The sequence below is a fragment of the Neodiprion lecontei genome, chromosome 6, assembly GCF_021901455.1.
Source record: "Neodiprion lecontei isolate iyNeoLeco1 chromosome 6, iyNeoLeco1.1, whole genome shotgun sequence".
Lineage (NCBI taxonomy): Eukaryota > Metazoa > Arthropoda > Insecta > Hymenoptera > Diprionidae > Neodiprion > Neodiprion lecontei.
In genome coordinates, this window is record NC_060265.1 from 14,084,821 (window position 1) to 14,099,554 (window position 14,734).

General features: G+C 27.7%; 1 protein-coding gene across 1 annotated transcript; it reads right to left on the bottom strand.

Annotated features, from left to right (window-relative positions):
- Positions 1-4,771: 4,771 nt before the first annotated feature.
- Positions 4,772-7,642, bottom strand: LOC124295057 (alpha-protein kinase 1-like). Its single transcript, XM_046743216.1, has 2 exons — positions 7,134-7,642; positions 4,772-5,088 (listed from the first exon to the last, which is right to left on the bottom strand). The coding sequence occupies exons 1-2, from the start codon at positions 7,640-7,642 to the stop codon at positions 5,073-5,075; spliced, it is 525 nt and encodes a 174-aa protein (XP_046599172.1). The 3' UTR covers positions 4,772-5,072.
- Between the last annotated feature and the right edge of the window lie 7,092 nt (positions 7,643-14,734).

The following is a 14,734-nucleotide window of genomic DNA, read 5'->3' on the forward strand; positions in this document are numbered from 1 at the left end:
AATCACATCCTGTGACACAAGTTGAAAATCAAGTTTCTCAAAATGCGCCTTAATGTTACAATTAGCTTCAAGGACAATCATGTTTTAGAGTAATGTCAATTTTAAAGTAATGTAAAGATTGTGTCCCTTGTTCCATCAAAATAAATGAATATCTAATTTTTAACGAAGTTTATGAAGATTTTTTTCCAAATAATGTAATCCGATACAATATCTTGTTTATAGTCCTCCGAACATCACCTTCTAACAAGGATATTTGGAAAGAGTCCCTTTGTTGCAGAAACCATTATAAAATTCTTGGTCTTCAATTCGTGCTATTGAATATCTCTGTGTTTCAGATTCCATTTTCAATCTCAAAATGGGATTTTTTTTGCTCCAGATAATGCTAACATGAAATGCAGAAATAATTGCGGTACATGGAGATTCACAAGCTTTCAGTCTTAGCGTAGGACCCGACAAAGAGTGTAAAATTGAATTTGGTTTCAATTGATCGTGCAACTAGCTAGCCAGATGACACCGTCAACTAAGATTAAATTTAAAGACATTTTTAACTGAACTTATGTAACAGTTCTAGATTTAGATTGATTCAGTTTGCCTAGCAAAATTCAACCCTACAATCTAATTGAGGACTTGAAAATCTATTTATCTGAATTCAATGCCAAAGAGAGTAAAAGTAAGCTTCGAAATAAGATACCAAATCAAATGGTATAAAGTTTGAAAAACAATGCTGGTCAATAATAATGCTTGAATTACAATGGTGCACAGAATGATTTCTCGGTAGAATGAATTGGCAGCAACGGTTAAGTAAGAAACTTGTCGCTATTGGCTCGATCAAAGTAAAATGATGGGATAGTCAGCCATTATGATCTGTAATATATCCCGCTCTTCAATTTTGCCTTAAGTGATGTTAAGAAGGTGGCGATGGCCTGATAAAATTCACTCTGGCACCTGATGTCTGACGAAACAACCAGGTTCGATGGTTCTAATGATTGCACCGCTCGAGAAACCAGGATCCTTGCCACCTAAACGTTTTGACCATCAGGTGAGGCATAATTTTCCTCGTGTTAATTAAAGTTTAAACTTCGAGCCTGCTGAAAAAAAAACCAATTTTATCATTGAATCCATGTTAAAATATTGTCATTGTCAAAGATCACGTAATTGGAAATTTACTTACATGCTTCCGTGCCTGACAAATTTAGTCCCGCTTTGACAATGAATTATTTCGTACCTGAAAATATTAGAAGCTATTATTATCAAACAGGATCTTTCGGTATTTTTGAAGGCAAAAGAAACGGCAGCACTTTTTGAAAGGCCACCAATGGCCAGACGAGGGGTGATCAGAGGAGTGGAGATTGGTCTTCCAGTGTTATCGGACGATTGTCTTGTAAGTTATTGTTTGTTTCCCAATTTTTCATCAATAGCATGATTTACACTGTAATATTAACTGTTGTTCTTTTTCTCTTTTTATTCTTGGATATCTGGTGAACCCTCTTTGTTAACGGAACATTGATTGTTGTACAATGGAGCTGCAAAAACTTTGTCAACTAATCAATGATGTCGGCGAGGTTTTTTGTGAGTATTGCGTCGGGTACGTTTTCTGTTAATTGCTACTCTTTGTCCTCCTAAGCTTCGTGTTTAAGATGAATAATTTCTTTATTCCTTGTTACTCATCTCTTTTATTTGTTTCATGTTCATCGGCACTGATTACTGACTTCTGGAGCGCTGCACCGTAACGAATCTACTCTGGAAATACCTTCTACTGGGTCTCAACCATTCATTTATTTTTAATTTTATGTAAACAAAGAATCTGTTCACAATAAACATTGTTTTTACTTACCTACCTCTGTTTGTCCAGATTCCGACTTGTTAATGACATTTCACGTTGAATATTAGATTTCTTCTTTCAATAAATAACACCCAATTTCTGTATCATTTGATATTTGCTTTTCCGTTAAATTCTTTATTGCGTCGGTTGAATATCTTCCGAAATCAACCACGGTATTGCTGAACGATACTATTCTTTTTAGACAATTCACGCTACGTAAAAATGAACAGCAGCATAACCTCAATCCACGGCTTTACGCGCAAGAGAATTACAGCTTTTGTTTCATTTAGTGTACGTTGGCGCCTTGCTCAGCAGATGAAAACATCACCGCGGCGCGATTTCACCGACCAACGAGATTAAATTATTTGGCGCATGCGCGTTATATGTATAGTTTTAAGAGATTGTCCCGGTATATATATATGTCTATATATATATATATATATATGTGTATATATATATATATATATATATATATATATATATATATATATATATATGTATATATATGTATGCATATATATATATAGATATATATGTATATGTATGATTATATATATTCATATTATACATTTATATAGTAAAATATAAATCAGGGTAATCGAGGTAAATAATGTAACAAAATAAAAAATGATTGTGAATGGAAAAAATTATAAAAAAATGAAACAAAATAAAAATAGGCGACTAATTAAAAATATTCAGGATTTTTCTAATTAATTCACATAATTTTAAAAAATTGAAATAATGTGAGAAAAATTTTTTTTTCCAATTTCCCATTTTTTGAAAGTAAATTGAAAATTATAATATACATATGTCAATATATATATATATATATATATATATATATATATATTTTGTATATATATATATATATATACATATATATATATATAGATATATATGTATATGTATATTTATATATATTCATATCATACATTTATATAATAAAATATAAAGCAGGGTAATTGAGGTCAATAATGTAACAAAATAAAAAATGATTGTTAATGGAAAAAATTATAAAAAAATGAGATAAAATAAAAAATAAGCGAATAATTAAAAATATTTAGGATTTTTCTGATAATTGTACATGATTTTGAAACATTGAAATATTGTCAAAAAATTTTTTTTTTATCAATTTCCCTATTTTTCAACGTACATTGAAAATTATAATATACATATATATATTCATATATATATATATGAATATAAATATATATATATATATATATATATATATATATATATATATATATATATATATATATATATATATGTATATGTATATATATATATATGTATGTATATATATGTATACATATATACGTATAGATATATATGTATATTTATATATATTTATATCATACATTAATAAAATAAAATTTAAATCAGGGTAATTGAGGTCAATAATGTAACAGAATAAGAAATGATTGTGAATGGAAAAAATTATAGAAAAATGAAATAAAATAAAAAATAAGCGAATAATTAAAAATATTCAGGATTTTTCTAATAATTTTACATGATTTTGAAAAATTGAAAAAATGTGAGAAATATTTTTTTTTTATAAATTTCCCTTTTTCAGAAGTAAATTGAAAATCATAATATACATATGTAAATATAGATATATATATATATATAAATATATATAAATATGTGTATATATATGTATACATATATATATATATGGATATATATGTATACGTATATATATATATATTTATATCATACATTAATATAATAAAATATAAATGAGGGTAATTGAGGTAAATGATGTAACAAAATAAAAAATGATTGTGAATGGAAAAAATTTCAAAAAAATGAAATAAAATAAAAAATAAGCGAATAATTGAAAATATTTAGGATTTTTCTTATAATTGAACATGATTTTGAAAAATTGAAATATTGTGGAAAAAGATTTTTTTTTAATATCCCTATTTTCAAAAGTGAATTGAAAATCATAATATACATGTGTAAATATATATATATATATATATATTTTGTATACATACATATATATATATATATACATATGTGTTTGTTTACATATGTATACATATATATATATAGATATATATGTATATGTATAATTATATATATTTATATTATACATTTATATAATAAAATATAAATCAGGGTAATTGAGGTCAATAATAAAACAAAATAAAAAATGATTGTGAATGGAAAAAATTTTTAAAAAATGAAATAAAATAAAAAATAAGCAAATGATTAAAAATATTCAGGATTTTTCTAATAATTTGACATAATACTAAAAAATTGAAATAATGTGAGAAAAATTTTTTTTTTTCAATTTCCCATTTTTTAAAAGTGAATTGAAAATTATAATATACATATGTCAAAATATAGATATATATATATATATTTTGTATATATATATATATATACATATATATATGTATATATATATATATATGTATGTATATATATGTATACATATATATGTATAGATATTGTTACAACGGGGGGAAATTACGAAAGATCTAAGAGAATCAAAGAGTTCTCTGTGCGATTTAAGCGAACGCCGAGCCAAAGAAGTCTCACGAACAAGGAATATTGGAAAGAAAATAGATGTATTTGGACACAAGCTCTCTTTTTAAAGTCTAGAGACTGACTGTTTTTACAATAATGTCGGTTGACGCAGCAACCTTATTCTTTTTAAAGACATAAGAGGTTTATAAACGTCTTTTATCTATGATGACTACTGGATCATTTAAAAGGGAACAAAACGGGTGATTTCACCCTTTGTAACATTACTCCCCCTCGAGGAAAAGAGTCGACCCGACTCGGAAAAGATAAACAATTACAAAAAAAATGTGATCTAGCAGTCAGTGCTCGAAGGTGAGTTGGAGCTGTGGCTCTAAAAATTAAAAGACTCCCTTTTTACTATCTGGCATTTGCCCACAGTCTCAAGGTAAACCACAGAAAACCTAGAGCAGATAGTTGAGCGTTCAATTGAATTCAAAATTTGTGTGCCTTGTTTTATAAAGGTAAGTGTTAAGGGTGAGTTAGTGAGTTCTTCATGAATTTGAAGACATCAAAATCATCCGGATCGTCGTCGAAAAGAAAATTCATTCCTCTTCAGGGAAAATAGTCCGGTGAATCAAACACAGATGAGTACGACGAGGCGGGAAACCATACTGGGAAAACTCTGAGTCCTAGACAACGAAAAGGCTGATTCCCTCTGAGAACCGGCACAGGAAACAGGAAAAAGGAATGGGTGACTGAATCCAAGACTTCTTTAAAAACAGCACACCCTAGAGTTTGGAGGACAAATGTGAGTGATGGTATAACAATTCAAATTCACTAAGTGAATTTGGGAGAATACACGAATAAAATAATTTAAATATGTATTCAAAAGAAAAGGAACGATCTTATCTGAATCATTTCTGTGTCCTTCTTCAAAATAATTCCACCAGTCATCTTCAGGAATCGGGGAAAGATTGGATGGGAAAAGGCTGTGTCAAGTACCTGAAAAGTACTCACAAAAACTGACATATGGGTTAGAAAAATAAGAGAGGATCGACCAAACGTTCACTACTTCATACAAGCGCAGAACCGAAACACTCTTCAAGCCAAAGAAATCGATGTATCAAAATTTCTCGAATCGACGGAAGTCGAAGATCCCGACCTGACAACATCATAGCTGGAGAAAAACCGGTAGTATCATGAATTGCAGAGCGAAACGATAAAAGAAATAAGGGAATCCACTCTTCCCAATCTTTCAAAACGTTTCGAGGTTGATTTTTCGGAAACCAGAACAGAGAGTCGAATCCCCGGTAGAAATGACGCAGTTGTGAGCGGAAAGAAAATCTACGCCTAAAATGCCTTCATCTTCTATATCAGCTACTAGAACTTCATGTGGGGATTGAACACAATCTGTTACTGTTACCTGCACGACCATCTTACCTACGACAGGGGTAGTTGCTCCGGTAGCAGTGCGAATAGACATAGAAGGAATAATTGAAGCAAGAGACGAAATCATATCAGGACGAACAACGGAAATTTCGGCTCCAGTATCTATCACCCACAAACAACTTAGGCCGTTAACAGAACCTTTAGCATATAGGCCTGTACGACGCAGGCCTCTAACCACGAACTGTGAAGCAATAGGGCTAAGGAACTTGGAAGAAACCGATGATATTCGCCCTTTCGAAACATCGGTAGCTAGTTTCCCGAATTCTGAGGAACAGAAGGTTGTGCTGCCCAAACCGAATTAGAGGGAGCCCTCTTGGAGGCATTTTTGCGCCACGAATCTTCCGCAGTCTTCAACTGACGGTCGAGTTTAAAACAGTTCTTCGCGATATGACCTCTTACGCCGCAAAACTGGCACTCTGAGACAGGCCGATTGGAGTTTGATCTATTGTAACGAGAGAAACCACTATTTTTCCTTCCTGGAAGAGAATCTGAGCTAGGCTGATTGACTGAAGGACGGGACGAAGAATTTTCTGAAGGTTCAGCTTGGCTCAAGCGATGAAGTTGACGCGAACCTAAATCCGCCTCGTTTATGGCTTCTAATTCTAAGCCTTTAATAATTGCTTTATGTAGAGAAGTTGGAGCTGCGAGCCTCAGATGATACCGAAGCTCCGGATTCCGAATTGCATTAATGAATTTCGCCCGAGCTATCTGATCTCTAGCTTTTTCTGCACAATCAGTAAGGGAATGTCGATCGAGACGTTCGATGTCATTTCCGAGAGAGGCTAAATCTTCCTTGGGCCCTTGACGTCTATTTTCAAACTGAGTAAAATAAAGTTTGGAAAGATGTTCTTCGCCAAACCGGAGTTTAAGAGCCGCACAAATGCTATCGAAATTTTCAGAATCCGAATCTGAAAGCAAACCAAGAACTACCAAAGCCGGACCAGACAAAGACGCTGTCAAATTAGCTGCTTTCTGGGACGGATTCCAACCATTAACCTTACTAATCATGTTAAACTGACGTTCGTATAGACTCCAAGCAGACGAACCGTCATACGAACCCGGCTTCAAATTCGATTGTTTCGAGGGCAACTCTACAATACTCGCGGAAGGTACAGAGACCTGATTGAGTCCGAACGAGCTCTGAGTCTGCGGAGGGAGAACATTGACAGTTCCGCGTGATTTTAAAAAGGCCAAGAACTCTGAGTGAATATCTACGCTAGGATGAGACGACGCGACAGGAGGCTCGACTACTTCCGAAATATCACGTGACGGAACATCGTGGCATCGCGGAAAAGAGCTAACCTGAGCTTGTCGCGAGACATGAACAGGTGGAAAATTTTTAGCAACAGGGGGAATTTCGCCTCCCCCATAAATAGCGTCAGACCTTGATTGATCCGGAATTGAATGAATAGAGGTCCTCCTTGCCGGGACCGGGACTGAAGGAAGAGAAGTCCTTCTACCTGGGGATGGAACTGGGCGTATCGGGAATTCCTGCGGCCGCTCCTGAAGCTTCTGCAAACCTTGCAGGATCCCGATCAGCGCCTGAGACACGATTTCTTGTTGTTGACGCTGTTGCGAGAGGAGTTCGTGCAGAAGATTCTGCTGTTCTTGTTGCTGCTGTTGTAGCAGTTGTTGATGTTGTTGTTGCTGTTGTTGATGTTGTTGTTGCTGTTGTTGATGTTGTTCTGGCTGCTGAATCTGACGCATCAGCAAATCTTGGTTTCCCTGAATGAGCTCTGCCAAGAGAGCTAATTGGGGCTGGGGCTGAACCTCAGCTTCCGAACGACGAGAAATGGAAGGAAACGCTGGTTCAGGAGAACGCTGGCACGATGAAACGCGTCCGGCAGCTCGTCGCTCCGCGCGTGATGCTCTCGACGTAGGAGTTCGTTGCATTATTGTTTTGTATACTTCCTTACACTCAAAATCCACTCAAATGGCACAGAAGAGATCCCGCTTCTGACACCAATGTTACAACGGGGGGAAATTACGAAAGATCTAAGAGAATCAAAGGGTTCTCTGTGCGATTTAAGCGAACGCCGAGCCAAAGAGGTCTCACGAACAAGGAATATTGGAAAGAAAATAGATGTATTTGGACACAAGCTCTTTTTTTAAAGTCTAGAGACTGACTGTTTTTACAATAATGTCGGTTGACGCAGCAACCTTATTCTTTATAAAGACATAAGAGGTTTATAAACGTCTTTTATCTATGATGACTACTAGATCATTTAAAAGGGAACAAAACGGGTGATTTCACCCTTTGTAACAATATATATGTATATGTATATTTATATATATTTATATTATTCAATAATATAATGAAATATAAATGAGGGTAATTGAGGTAAATAATGTAACAAAATAAAAAATGATTGTGGATGGAAAAAATTTTGAAAAAATGAAATATAATAAAAAATAAGCGAATAATTAAAAATATTCAGGATTTTTCTGATAATTATACATGATTTCAAAAAATTGAAATATTGTGGAAAAAATTTTTTTTTTAATTTCCCTATTTTTAGAAGTAAATTGAAAATTATAATATACATATGTAAATATATATGTATATATATATATTTTGTATATAGATATATATATACATATATATATATATAGATATATATGTCTATGTATATTTATATATATTTATATTAGACGTTTATATAATAAAATATAAAGCAGGGTAATTGAGGTCAATAATGTAACAAAATAAAAAATGATTGTGAATGGAAAAAATTATAAAAAAATGAAATAAAATGAAAAATAAGCGAATAATTGAAAATATTTAGGATTTTTCTGATAATTATACATGATTTTGAAAAATTGAAATATTGTCGAAAAAATTTTTTTTCATCAATTTCCCTATTTTTAGAAGTAAATTGAAAATTATAATATACATATGTGAATATATATACATATATATATGTGTATGTATGTATAGATATATATGTATATGTATAATTATATATATTTATATTATACATTTATATAATAAAATATAAATCAGGGTAATTGAGGTCAATGATGTAACAGAATAAAAAATTATTGTGAATGGAAAAAATTTAAAAAAATTGGAAAAAAAAAAAAAAGCGAATAATTAAAAATATTTAGGATTTTTCTGATGATTATACATGATTTTAAAAAATTGGAATATTAACGAAAAAATTTTTTTTTATCAATTTCCCTATTTTTAAAAGTAAAATGAAAATTATGATATACATATATATAATCATATATATATCTTTGTATATATATATGTATATATATATTTATGTATATTTATATTATACATTAATATAATAAAATATAAATGAGGGTAATTGAGGTAAATAATGTAACAAAATAAAAAATGATTGTGAATGGGAAAAATTATAATAAATTGAATAAAATAAAAAAAAAGCGAATAATGAAAAATTTTGAGGAATTTTTCTGATAATTATACATAATTTTGAAAAAATGAAACATTGTGGAAAATATTTTTTTTTCAATTTCCCTCTTTTTGAAAGTAAACTGAAAATTATAATATACATATATATATATATATATATATGCATATGTATATATATGTATGTATATATATATATATATATATATATATATATGGACATATATGTATATATATATAAATATATATTTATAATATACATTAATGTAATTGAATATAAATGAAGGTAATTGAGGTAAATAATGTAATAAAATGGAAAATAATTGTGGATGGAAAAATCATGATATAATAAAATAAAATAAAAAATAAGCGAATGATTAAAAATATTCAGGATTTTTCTAATAATTATACATAAGTTTGAAGAATTGAAATTATGTGAGAAAATTTTTTTTTTTTTCAATTTTCCAGTTTTTGAATGTAAATTGAAAATTATAATATACTTATGTAAATATATATATATATATATATATATATATACATACATATATATATATATATATATATATGTATTTACATATATATATATATATATATATATATATATATATATATATATATATATATATATGTAAATACATATATGTATGAATGTATATATATGTTTACATGTATATGTATATTTATATATATTTATGTTATACATTAATATAATAAAATATGAATGAGGGTAATTGAGGTCAATAATGTAACAAAATAAAAAATGATTGCGAATGGAAAAAATCATGAAAAAATGAAATAAAATAAAAATAAGCAAATAATTGAAAATATTTAGGATTTTTCTAATAATTTTACATAATTTTGAAAAATTGGAATAATGTGAGAAAAATTTTTTTTTTTTCAATTTCCCATTTTTTAAAAGTAAATTGAAAATTATAATATACATATGTAAATATATGTATAGATATATATATACGTTTCGTATATATATATATATATATATATATATACATATGTTTATATATGTATGTATATATATGTATACATATATATATATAGATATATATGTATATGTATATTTAAATATATTCATATTATACATTAACATAATAAAATATAAATGAGAGTAATTGAGGTCAATAATGTAACAAAATAAAAAATGATTGTGAATGGAAAAAATTATAATAAATCAAATGAAATAGAAAAAAAGCGAATAATGAAAAATATTTAGGATTTTTCTGATAATTATACATGATTTCAAAAAATTAGAATATTGTCGAAAAAATTTTTTTTATCAATTTCCCCATTTTTGAAAGTCAATTGAAAATTATGATATACATATATATATTCATATACGTATATATGTATATATATATGTATGTATATATATATTTATGTATATTTGGATTATACATTAATATAATAAAATATAAAAGAGGGTAATTGAGGCAAATAATGTAACAAAATAAAAAATGATTGTGAATGGAAAAAATTATAATAAATTAAATAAAATAAATAAAAAGCGAATAATGAAAAATATTGAGGAATTTTTCTGATAATTATACATAATTTTAAAAAATTGGAACATTGTGGAAAATATTTTTTTTTTCAATTTCCCTCTTTTTAAAAGTAAACTGAAAATTATGATGTACATATGTAAATATATATATATATATATGTATGTATATAGATATATATGTATATATATATTTATGTATATGTATATCATACATTAATATAATAAAATATAAATGAGGGTAATTGAGGTAAATGATAGAACAAAATAAAAAATGATTGTGAATGGAAAAAATTTAAAAAAAATAAAAAAAAAAAAAATAAGCGAATAATGAAAAATATTTAGAATTTTTCTAATAATTATACATAATTTTGAAAAATTGAAATAATGTGGGAAAAAATTTTTTTTTTTCAGTTTCCCATTTTCTGAAAGTAAATTGAAAATTATGATATACATATGTAAATATATATATATATATACTAGCAGCCCATCCCGGCTTCGCACGGGCATATAATAATATTAAGTAATGATATAAATGTTATTTTTCTAGAAACTTACTGTAAACATTGTGTATTTTCTTTTATTATATTATTATATGCCCGTACGAAGCCGGGATGGGTTGCTAGTTATGCTGTTAAAATGTAGCTTATATGACACTTTCGTAGATTTACCATAGCAGCGCCATCTATTGATTACTTACTCAACCCAGTCGAAAGGTATCGACATCTGTTAGAATCATTCGGAGTTGACAGATAATTGTGACTGTCAAATAATAACAGACAAATAATTAGCAATATATTATAATTGCGACTATAATTTGAGATTTAAACTATTCTATCTCTCAAGTTGGATCGAACTGCAGATGGTGTGCGTATTTTATTATGATCGGTTAAGTGGTTTAGGAGTCCATTGAGGACAAACATCGTGACACGAGATTTATATATATTAAGATATATAGATATATATGTATATATGTATTTATGTATATGTATATCACACAATAATATAATAAAATATAAATGAGGGTAATTGAGGTCAATAATCTAACAAAATAAAAAATGATTGTGAATGGAAAAAATTATAATAAATTAAATGAAATAAAAAAAAAAGCGAATAATGAAAAATATTGAGGAATTTTTCTGATAATTATACATAATTATAAAAAATTGAAACATTGTGGAAAATATTTTTTCTTTCAATTTCCCTCTTTTTGAAAGTAGACTGAAAATTATGATATACATATGTAAATATATATATAAATATATATATATATATATATATATATATATATAGATATATATGTGTATATATATTCATGTATATGTATATCATACATTGATATGATAAAATATAAATGAGGGTAATTGAGGTCAATAATGTAACAAAATGAAAAATGATTGTAAATGGAAAAAATTATGAAAAAATGAAATAAAATAAAAAAAAAGCGAATAATTAAAAATATTCAGGATTTTTCTGATAATCATACATGATTTCAAAAAATTGAAATATTGTCGAAAAATTTTTTTTTTATCAATTTCCCTAATTTTAAAAGTAAATTGAAAATTATAATATACATATATATATTCATATCTATATATATACATTATTTTGAAAAATTGAAATAATGTAAGAAAATTTTTTTTTCTTCCAATTTCCCATTTTTGAAAAGTGAATTGGAAATTATAATATACATATGTAAATATATATATATGTATATATATATATATATATATATATATATATATATATATATATATATATATATATATATACATATATGTATGTATGTATATGTATGTATACATATATATATATATATAGATAGAAATGTATATATATATTTATGTATATTAATATTATACATGAATATAATAAAATATAAATGAGGGTAATTGAGGTAAATAATGTAACAGAATAAAAAATGATTGTGATTGGAAAAAATTATGAAAAAATAAAATGAAACGAAAAATAAGCGAATAATTGAAAATATTCAGGATTTTCCCAATAATCATACATAATTTTAAAGAATTGAAATAATGTGGAAAAATTTTTTTTTTTAATTTCCCGATTTTTAAAAGTAGATTGAAAATTATAATATACATATGTAAATTTATATATATATATATATATATATATATATATATATATATATATATATATGTATGTATACATATATATATATATATGGATATAAATGTATATATATATTTATGTATATTAATATTATACATGAATATACTAAAATATAAATAAGGGTAATTGAGGTAAATATTGTAACTAAATAAAAAATAATTGTGAATGTAAAAAATTTGAAAAAAATGAAATAAAATAAAAAATAAGCGAATAATTGAAAATATTCAGGATTTCTCTAATAATCATACATAATTTTAAAAAATTGAAATAATGAGAGAAAAATTTTTTTTTTATAAATTTCCGTTTTTCAGAAGTAAATTGAAAATCATAATATACATATGTAAATATATATATATATATATATATTTTGTATACATACATACCGGGACAATCTCTTGAAACTATACATATAATGCGCATGCGCGAGTTTTATCGGCTGCTCGGGCAGGTTGGCCACTCCGAGTTTCAGCTGTCAAACTCTGTTTCTGGCGGCGTTGTAGTTCATACGAATTTTTGAGGTTATAATCTCAAACAGTCGAGGTAATTACTCGGAAAGTTGATGATAATGCTCTTTGAAAATAGGCTTTATTCGACTAAAATGAGAAATCTGTTTAAATGTTGGGTGCTTGGAAGAAACGCAGCAGGTAGGTGCGAACACTTTATTTAATCATTTTTATTATTTCGTACATTAGAAATAACAGTGGAATTTTTATCTATCAACAGGTGATACGACTAAAATAATTACATCTCTGATATTCACTGTTATCTGCCAATTCAATTTGTCAGACGTACAAAGATCATCGCCACTTTCAAGCAACTAAGCAACTTTCTCACTCTTTTGTGATTTCAGGCGGTAATATTGAATTTTATCACTTTCGAAAATGAGACATTAAACCGAGCGTTCAAGAAATTTAAATATTTCACTATCTGTAACGGAACTGAGAATCTTTTTTTTCTTGAAAATAGTTCAACAAAATTTACGAATAGTCGATAGTCAATGTATTTTTTCCGATTAACAAATTATTGCTACTACTATTTAAAATTTCCGAATGATTATCAGAATTTATTTCGCAAATTTTCAATGATGTTCGATCAAATAAATGAAGGGAACCTAATACTCAAATTGAAAATTCAAGTAATATTAGATTTATTAAAATAATTTCTGTATTTCATGTAAGTGCGGTTCGCAACAAAGAAAATCTAATCGAAAGCGTAGAACTCAGGAACGTAAATCACATCCTGTGACACAAGTTGAAAATCAAGTTTCTCAAAATGCGCCTTAATGTTACAATTAGCTTCAAGGACAATCATGTTTTAGAGTAATGTCAATTTTAAAGTAATGTAAAGATTGTGTCCCTTGTTCCATCAAAATAAATGAATATCTAATTTTTAACGAAGTTTATGGAGATTTTTTTCCAAATAATGTAATCCGATACAATATCTTGTTTATAGTCCTCCGAACATCACCTTCTAACAAGGATATTTGGAAAGAGTCCCTTTGTTGCAGAAACCATTATAAAATTCTTGGTCTTCAATTCGTGCTATTGAATATCTCTGTGTTTCAGATTCCATTTTCAATCTCAAAATGGGATTTTTTTTGCTCCAGATAATGCTAACATGAAATGCAGAAATAATTGCGGTACATGGAGATTCACAAGCTTTCAGTCTTAGCGTAGGACCCGACAAAGAGTGTAAAATTGAATTTGGTTTCAATTGATCGTGCAACTAGCTAGCCAGATGACACCGTCAACTAAGATTAAATTTAAAGACATTTTCAACTGAACTTATGTAACAGTTCTAGATTTAGATTGATTCAGTTTGCCTAGCAAAATTCAACCCTACAATCTAATTGAGGACTTGAAAATCTATTTATCTGAATTCAATGCCAAAGAGAGTAAAAGTAAGCTTCGAAATAAGATACCAAATCAAATGGTATAAAGTTTGAAAAACAATGCTG

Bases quoted from the DNA above. Each gene is read 5' to 3' on its own strand.
- LOC124295057 (XM_046743216.1), bottom strand. From the start codon at position 7,642: ATGCAACGAACTCCTACGTCGAGAGCATCACGCGCGGAGCGACGAGCT.